This window comes from Erigeron canadensis, chromosome 5, assembly GCF_010389155.1.
Source record: "Erigeron canadensis isolate Cc75 chromosome 5, C_canadensis_v1, whole genome shotgun sequence".
Lineage (NCBI taxonomy): Eukaryota > Viridiplantae > Streptophyta > Magnoliopsida > Asterales > Asteraceae > Erigeron > Erigeron canadensis.
The window spans coordinates 30963244-30972762 of NC_057765.1; the positions used below are offsets into that span (position 1 = coordinate 30963244).

Here is a 9519-nt window from a genome sequence, read left to right on the forward strand (position 1 = left end):
ATGAATAATCCCGGCATATCCTTTTGAGACGATGTTACTGCAATGTTCAACACGGAGACCACTGGAGGACCACGAAGCAAGGCTCAACTACAAGGTCACTAGAGCAGGATTCAGAAGGAATGCAAACAGTTTGAGGCAATTTGCTCGCAGTTGAATGCACAAGAGGGGGCCGACGATGATGAGCAATATTATGCAACGGAGCATCAGATATATCGGGAAAAGCATGGGAGGGGCTTCAGATAAGAGCACTGCTTTAGACAGCTTACCTTTGTTCCTTTTTAATTGTTCTGGATTATGAAGTGGACTTTCTAGTTTGATTAAGTGTGGTTTAGTATTTTTAAGTGTGTTTTAACAGTTTGAATTGTGTGTTGTCTTTTACTATTGTAATGTTTTTAAGTATTTTAATAAAATAAGTCTACTTTATGATTTTATAAGAACATAAGTTTATTCATAAATTTAAAAACATTACAAACTTAATACAGAGAAACATACAACATAATATTAAAAGATCCTACTTATTTCTCCATCGCATAAACTGCTTTAGGAGTATTGATGAACTCATTCAAGGTGATGACCGCACAAGCAATTCTTCCACAACTTCTTAAATATTGTCCAACTTCCCCTGCAAATAAGTAAAGTATTGACACTCAAGATCAGTACAATGCCCCGTTTGTATATAATTGATTTGTTCTTGACACCATTTCTTTTTCGCTTGAAGTTTTAGACCAATTTCAACAAGTTTGTCTTTGAACATTTGGCGGTCGAGGATATCAGCCATGATACTGTCATCCACTTGATCGACAGTCATTGGTGGTTTTCGGTTAGGGGCATTTGATGAATAAGCCATTGCAGATGTATAAAAGTTTGAGTTTTGAAATGAAATATGTGGTAAGGAGGTAGTATTTATAGCTGAACTAAAATACGCTCCTCCAACGTTCAAAATTCAAAATATTTAGAATTGCAGTCCCTCCAACGTTGAGTTCAAAATATTTACAATTACAGTCTCTCAAACGGCCAAAAATTCAAAAACATTTACATTTCCAGTCCCTTAACTGCTACCTACATTGTCACTCTATAAATACCAACCCAGAGCATTAACCAGTTTTATCACCATTCTAGTTATGTTTAATCTTAAAACTTGTTTCATCTACTAACTTACTCACCATTCCAAATGGCTTCATCATCATCAAACAAGAATATTCACCGACCTCGTCTCACCGAAGATGAGATAAAAACACGAATCATAGCCGATATTAAAGAGGACACCCTCCTTCAAACTAAACTCTCTGGGGTCTTAGGTTACCTACGGAAGAAAAGACAACAACGCAAGCAACACATTCAGGAAATAGAAGCACCAAGCTGCAAGGTCTCGAAACACGAAGAGACATATTCGCAGTTTCTGCAGGATGAGAGCAAAAGGGTCAAGAGGGTGATCGATAATGTTTTTAAGGCCGGTCTCACGTTGACCGACCAATGCACTTGGGCCGAATCGTACCATGACAACTGCGGAGAAGACAAAACAACACATGAAGTCAAATGCCCAAAACACGACAAGTGGTGGCTCAATGAAAGGGCTTACCGTGGATTAGGAAAAATGTCAATAAAAGATGATGACGATGAAGAGTAATCGTATCATTATTATGTATTTCATGTTTTTTTCCAGTACTGTCTTTTTTATTATTGTAATATTTTTTATTTTTAAGTAATGTGTGTTTAATTATAATAAAATGTGTTTTTTTTTTTATTTTGTGAAAAAAATGAAATAATAAAATAGTGAATAAGTGGGAAAGAAATGAGTAGTATAAAGAGGGAGGTATTCTTTGAGAAAGAAGCTGATGAATAGTGAAAGAAGTGAGGACCTTAACTCCCAAAAGTCCTTCTAGTAGGCCCACGTGTTTTGCAAGTGTAAGGACCCGTCGATCTATTCTCAATTGGAGTTTTTACTCCGGATTCAGAAATAAAGATGGATGCAGTGACATAGATGAGAACTAACAGGTCCCCAGTCAAGGTTGTAAATATCGCTTTTCGGTATCGTCTCGGTCGACCAACGATAAGCGATATATCAGGGATATACCGGATATATATCGGATTTATCGGGGATATATCAGGAATATGTCTTCTCAGTCGACCACCGATAAGCGATATATCGGGGATATATCGGCTGAGATAACCGAGATTTACAACCATGTCCCCAGTTAGTAGATCTATTGTAAAACATATTCGATATAAGAAACTTGTAACTTTTACATTAATCTGCACTTGATCTAGTCTTTGTACATTACAACAGGATTCCCGCCAACACACACGTACAACATATAAATTAGAATAGAAAGTGTGACACTTAACTAATTAGCTCCTGTTTCGCTGGTGAGTCTATGTACAATAACCCCATTGCACTCATTGAGTCGTTGGATACAAGTTACTTTGAACTATCAATCCAAGCAAAACAAAACAAAATAAAAAATATGACAGACGTTGCTAGTAAGATTAGATAAATTTATTCAAATTCGATTTATTGTTATATACCTACTATATACCTATCCCTTTATGATTATGTACATAAAAGTCCTCTAAATACAGAAATTTACAAGATTTACTTCATTTGGGAAAACATCATCATTCCAGCTTTACATTGATACTGGAAACGTAAAAGATTCGACTTTATTCTCCAGTTTTGGCATGTCCGTTTTCTAAACTTGTGTCCTCTTTATTGTGGATAAAATGAGATTTTAGTCCAGTCCAGCATTGGTAATAATCATGATCCACAGAAGGAGATTCCAGAGCCCATGGACAGATTCGAGGCATCAGGCAAGATTCAAACATGAACGCCATTGTGTCTTTTATTCTATGGGGTCCTGCATCATTACCACGCGCAATGGTAGCCTGTCCGTGTAGAGGATACAAATGCATGCAAAAAAAGGAAAATTAATATCCCATTTTATATGAGATGTAAGTTTAAATTGAAGCAAAATAAATAGTCACTGTAATCCTACTTTTTCAGTTACAGTAAACCACACGCATATCACTTATTTCCATTTGTTTCATCTGTGATACAATAACCGAGCATAAATCATTACAAAATAATGTAAAGATTTACATTTTCTATGTCGAATTGTTCTTGTCTGATACTCTGAACCCAATGTTAGAACTAATTACTTATTTGTCTGTTGAATTGGACAGTCCTCGTGATGGTAGCCTAGTGGTGGGGGTATCAGACGAAATTAGCATATAGTAATACTGTAATACTATGAATATGTGCTTGGAAGATTTGTCAGAAAGATAATATATCGGCCACTGTTATGTACATTATGTTGTCTATAGAAGGGACTACCATTTCTAAAGGGAAGGAAGTAGATGTGGCCACTCCAACCCATTACTAACAGATGGCAATGTGAGTATATATATTATTACCAATGGACCAAAAATTATTTATTATCATTACTATTATTTTTTTCGTTATGTGGTTGTGCTGGTGTGTGTGTGTGTGTGGTTGGGGGGGTGGGTGGAGTTGAAATAAAATGGGTGACTGACCCAAAGTAGTCGTGAGTGTCTTTGACTACACAATATCCCAAACTATTGTCTTGTTCTTAGTATTAATTGAACACCAAAGTACTTCAAGACACAATATCTTATACTATTGTTTTGTTCTTAATATTAATTTACATCCAAAGCACTTCCTGAAGGGAACCGATTAATTTTCCAGATCAACCACTTTTAACAATAAACCATTATCTTTTTGACAATAAAAATGACCAGAGAAGTAGGGTGTTTACCTCATAGGTTTTCGTGTCAGGGCCATGAGGAGTCATGCAACTGTGAAGGCTTGCACCACCCGGAAGAAACCCATCTGCTTTTGCCTGAAAATGCCATTTGTTTAGTTACCATGATACTTAAAGTGGCAACTTAGAGCTATTTACATGGCTACTTAGTGTATGCGGGTTATGTTTTAGGGTAAATTCCATTTAAACTCTATGTACTTTTTCATAGCCACAGACTAAACCAACATACCCCAGAACATCCACTTTGTCTAAATAAAAGTAAGCTATGCCAACCCATTTTGACCCATTACCTAACCTGTACCATTTTGCCGGCTAACATATTAAAAGATCACCAAAATCTCGTTTATCCGATTCTGGGATACTCCAGTGTCGAGACAACCCACGTTGTAGTAGATTTTTTAAAGCTAAAAGGGAGGCCGTTCTTCTTATAATGCTTCGAGCATAAAACAAAAATAAAGTTTTGATTTATGGAAACTGGCTACCTCATATCCTCCATGAATAAGACCCATAAATTCACTCATGCAATTGCGGTGGTAGTAGGGTGGTCTAAAGGTATGTTCAGCGACCAGCCACCGTGGAGGAAATATGACAAAATCAAGCAATGCAACACCAGGTTTATCAGTCGGCGCGGTTAGAACTGCACAAGGATCAATAGTAACTAAAACTGAGACGGGTATAAATGAAGAAAAAATAGTTCCTATTTTATTAAAATATCTAAAACACAACTACAATATATTCTACTCACCAGTATTAATTGATGGATCACCATGGTCAACCAAAACTGTATTGTAAGGGCAGAACTTGCTAAGATCATACTGCAAGCAATAAATATGACTACATTTTGTTAGAATCAAAACTCCAAATGCAGTCTAGTTAGAAAACATATAAATAATGCCTATCAACCAATGATGCATTCTATCCAAAAGTAGCAAGTACACCACTTGTCAATCAGTTATATTGCCAAACCAAAATTACCACAAGAAATTTATAAATAAGTTATGACTATTGCTAAACCTTGTGACACCATTAGAAAATGATCTCCAATTCTTTATGGTCAATTAAGTCATGTACATGAGGTGGTTTCATTTATATGCAACAGCTCTTTATTTTATTACTTTATAGATTGTGATCCAATCTGGACATTTCCAGAACTTCTATTATTATTTTTTATTTGTATGTGTATGTGTTATGTTTATGGGGTTAAACTTTTCTAGTGTTAAAGAAAGATTTAGCCTAAATAATGTTATTCTGTTCTGTTTGTACTAAGATAACTGTATATGATCTGATTTATGCGGTCTGTATCTTTGATTTGTCTGTAACATAGGTAAGCAGGTAATAACCGTGGGAGACAATGATCGTTGGTATATGTTTATGCTCCTAACCCACTTACCTTTTAACATATTGTGTTAAGATCACAGCATCTTATAACAAGCTGTGATACCAAGATTTAAAAAGTCTAGAGGTTTAAAAAAGCACAACAACAACAACTACGATACCCAATCCTGCTGCAGCGAGGGAGATGGAGGCAAGATGTAGACAGTCATATCTCTACCCAAGGATAGAGAGTCTGCTTCTGAAAGTTTAAGAAGCTTCAAGACATTAAATTGAATAGAAGGGAATACTACCAACAATTAGCTAATAGTATATTGTCAATGCTGAGCAGATCTCATATTATCATTAGAACAATATATATATGAAACAAGCATAAAGTGATAAAACTTTCATTCTCTTGCACATTAAAAACTTTGATAGTAGTATTTATTGCTTAGTTTATAAATATCTTATATCTGGTGCAACTATGTATCAAAAAACATTGGCCTTGAGAAAATTTACTAGACTGGCATTGTCACTATGGTCCTTTAAGATAATGTTGCAATGCCCATGAGATGTTACTTGATTTAATTCACTTAATTTCTTAAATATTTAATGCGCCTACGTGTTGTTTCCTATAGCATATCATTTACCGTAAGGAAATCTAAATCAACACGCGTGTACCTTGTAGGGGGCATAATTTCCATGCCAAGCAACCACATTGAACGGTGAGAAATCTTGTTTTGCAGTAAAAAGTTCGCCACCGAACTTCTGTATAATTGTGTAACCTGGACGAGACTCTTGTTCATAAAAAGCTTTGGGAACAAGGAAATCCCTTGCAGAAGCAAGACCATTTGCACCTAAAAGGAAGATCAAATTATAGATAGTTATATACTTGAGTGGAAACACAAACAAAAGCACCACTGCTTAATAAAAAAAATCGAAAGAGATAGAGGACACATTACCTATCGGCCCAAGATCAGGCAGCTGGAAATGAGTACCAAATATCTCCGAAACATAACCACGCGAAGGTCCATCCGGTAGGTCTATAGCAAAGCGGAATCCTTGAGGGAGAATTACAATTTCGCCAGGAGACACTTGTAACTTTCCACACTCAGTGGTGACCCACAGCCCTGTACACACAAATAAAGGTGTAAAACGTGCCTCTAATATCTCACTTTACCTATTCGTTTCATAGCTAAAGAACGATTAACTATAACTACAATGCTCCCTACTTTATCACATACATGGAAAATAACAAAATATCACAAATGGCAAAAGCAATTTGGAAATTTAATTAACTAAAAAAGAAAATTTGATGAATATATTTAAGTAATTAACACACACACATAATACCTTTCAAATATATCATTGGTCAACTTGGTTTGTTACTACTTGACATGAAAATGGCCTTTTTCCGGACACAGTAAAGCATAAAAAAGTTGTTAAAGACTCCAAGCTCAAAGCTTTTGGAGGTCCGAAGAAAGGGTAAATATGAATCAGTTAATAAATAAAGTAAGTACCACTTACTTCCAATTTGAGGAACTATCAAAAAGTCACCATCTGCATTGCAGAAAGCACAGTTCTCCATTGATTTGTTTGCAGCATACCTACATGATCAGAAAGGCCACACTTAATCTAATTCTGCGTCAACTTAAGCTTCAACAGATGGGAAAGATCTTTTAACTACTACTCCTAGTAGGAGCTGTCGCAATACTTATATTGAGGTTCCGATAATTATATCACAGTAAGCAAAATGCAAACTTTATACAATGAGTAAGAAGAGTCATATATTACATGTGAATGGCAAACCCATGTCTGAGAAATGAACTACCAGCTCCACAAACAGAGTATAGTCCGTCGACAAAGTCTGTTGGTTCTTCTGGAACATCAACAGGTTTCCATCGAATTTGCGTGGGATTAATAGCACTATTAACCTGGCTGAATTCACTCAACAGCTTCCCGTGTTTAGGCACTCGTGGTTGAAATGGTTCATGAGTGACTGAAGGCTTTATCCGATAAAGCCAACTGTTGCAAACAGATATAGCAGATACACATTTCAATGTCCAGATAATCTTATCAAAAACTTTATGTTTAAAATTAGTTCAAGTTAGACTATTTAGCTGCATCAGGCCATAAGCTAGGTGTGGAACTCACTCAAAAAGCGAGCTTAAAGAAAAAGGGGAGACCTAAACTTATAAACCGCCAACAAATCTCATGCCGGGCCGAAATGGGATCATACCAAAAATTAACTATCATTGACTATTATAATTGACAACTCAAAGTCAAACTTCATATTAGTATGAAAATCAAGGGCGGCCCTGGGGGTGGGCAGAATGGGCGATCGACCGGAGCATCAATTAACTAGGGGCATAAAACTTTAGATCAATCTATACTACAGTAATGTTCATTAGCCCACTTTTTAATGACTTAATAAAAGAATAACGATGTTGTACTGTAAATAAAATCCATCGATCTGTATGAAAGGTATAATCAGATGAAAGACAAAAAAAATCTTTTTCATATCAAGTTGCAGGCTATGCAAGATGCTAGGAGGAAGATGAAGGATTAATTGTCTATTATATATTTATTTATGTTAGGTAACTTTTATTACTGAAAGTTTCATTTTCACCTCTTCAAATTACTAGTTTATTAATTCCACTCTTCTAGGCCAAGATTTTATATATCATTGTAAGTATTCTCTATTTCTTTTCTTTAATTTTATTAAAACGCTAAAGAAAAACAGTATGTTTAATGTTGTAATTCGTCATTATATAGAATATATCATTTACTATGTTTTTGAAATTAAATGAAGTATTCGATATGATTTCTTCTAAAAGGTACGTTTATTCTAATAATGGTTCAATGTTGAAGTAAATACATTAAAAAAAATCAAAATTTTTGTTTATACTTCATTAGATATAGTACATGGCCACCAAAGTATACGAGAGGAACGTGTACGTGTTTGATTGTTTACTATGAGCAAAATTTTTTAGGGGCAATTTTTTATCGATTAGCCCTGAGCATCATAAAATATAGGACCGGCTCTGATGACAATAATCCACTAATGGCTATAAACCAAACCCCACCAAAATTAACCTATTTTTTGGGTAACCGAATTAGAGTAACTGCCCAGTACCGTTAGATTTCCTAAAGAATGTTTCGAAATTTCTTTTTTTTTTTGAACTAGTTAGTAGTTAGCAGTCGATCCAGGATGAAACCCAATAATTCACTCCTACAAATGTTTCGAAATTTCTAACAAACCAAACAGTTTGAAAATGGGACCAAGGGGACATCTTTGAATATTAAACCGCATAATCTCATCAGATATTCATAATAATAATATATAATTTATATGTATATGTATAGTATACCTTCGGTGATTTTGCTTGCGAGGGGCGGTAAAGGAAGTGCCGGAGATCTGTTCGGCGTAGAGACCAAGGGGACAAACAAGGGGACTGTTTTGACCGTGAGGTAAAGCTCCGGCGATGGCTTCCGATGAGAAGTGGTTGCCGAAACCCGACTGATATTCTGTATCTTCACTTGGGAAGTCGGAACATAATTTGGAACTACTACTAGTCATCATGTAACAAAATCTATTCTAAATGTGTATAGATATAGATGTAGAGATATATAGTGACATAGTGACGTGTAGATTTTGCTTTTCTATACAATTAAGGATTAGGCCTAATATTTAGGAAACACATTATTTATGTCTAATGTTTATCTACCTCGTCCGTGTCACTCGTATACATCATATCTAGATCTGGGTCATGAATTATTTATAACATATTAAAGATAAAATTAAATAATGAATTCAAATGTAAATAAAGTTATGAAAAAAAAATAAATTTAAATATAAATAATAATAATGTAAGAAAAATCAAAATAACAAAATGTAATAATTGAATATTGACGAAAGCATTTAACTTGTCCGTTTATTAATTTCATGTCAAGGTTGGTTGTTCTAACGGTTCTTTTAACCATACAATTATAAAACTTTTTGTACTTTTTGTTGTGATATTTGTTTTTCATGAAAGTTGTAGATTATATAGTTGTTATCAGTTAGATATATATATATATATATACTAAGTCTTTTACCCGCACGATGTGCGGCTATATAAAATAACCTACGTAAAAAGAATAAAAATGAACATGAACTAATATATAATAATACATTAAAGCATATAAATTTTTTGAGAAATATAATGATGTATAAAGCACATAAAAATTAACAACCCAATTACTTTTCATATTAAAAGTCGAAAAGAATTTGAAGATAAAATCAAAAAACAACTTTAAAAAAAAAATATATGACAATAGTGTGATGTGTCGACATAATTATGTAATCTATATATGAAACTAATGTTGGTTTTTAGGAAACATTTTGAAAGATACGATATTGACTCTCAATTCATTTATAGTAGAT

At 34.5% G+C, this 9519-nt stretch overlaps 1 protein-coding gene across 1 annotated transcript; it reads right to left on the reverse strand.

Annotated features, from left to right (window-relative positions):
- Window positions 1-2475: 2475 nt before the first annotated feature.
- On the reverse strand, window positions 2476-8740 carry LOC122599661 (homogentisate 1,2-dioxygenase). Its single transcript, XM_043772206.1, has 9 exons — window positions 8465-8740; window positions 6888-7118; window positions 6621-6700; window positions 6056-6223; window positions 5775-5950; window positions 4525-4594; window positions 4262-4416; window positions 3774-3857; window positions 2476-2883 (listed from the first exon to the last, which is right to left on the reverse strand). The coding sequence occupies exons 1-9, from the start codon at window positions 8674-8676 to the stop codon at window positions 2662-2664; spliced, it is 1398 nt and encodes a 465-aa protein (XP_043628141.1). The 5' UTR covers window positions 8677-8740; the 3' UTR covers window positions 2476-2661.
- Between the last annotated feature and the right edge of the window lie 779 nt (window positions 8741-9519).

What these genes read in the sequence shown, in the direction of transcription:
- LOC122599661 (XM_043772206.1), bottom strand. Translation starts at nt 8,676, where the DNA reads ATGATGACTAGTAGTAGTTCCAAATTATGTTCCGACTTCCCAAGTGAA. An exon ending in CATGGGTTTGCCATTCACAT is followed by an intron (nt 6,701 to 6,887) that starts GTAATATATGAC and finishes CTGATCATGTAG; the next exon opens with GTATGCTGCAAACAAATCAA. An exon ending in CTGACACGAAAACCTATGAG is followed by an intron (nt 2,884 to 3,773) that starts GTAAACACCCTA and finishes CTACACGGACAG; the next exon opens with GCTACCATTGCGCGTGGTAA.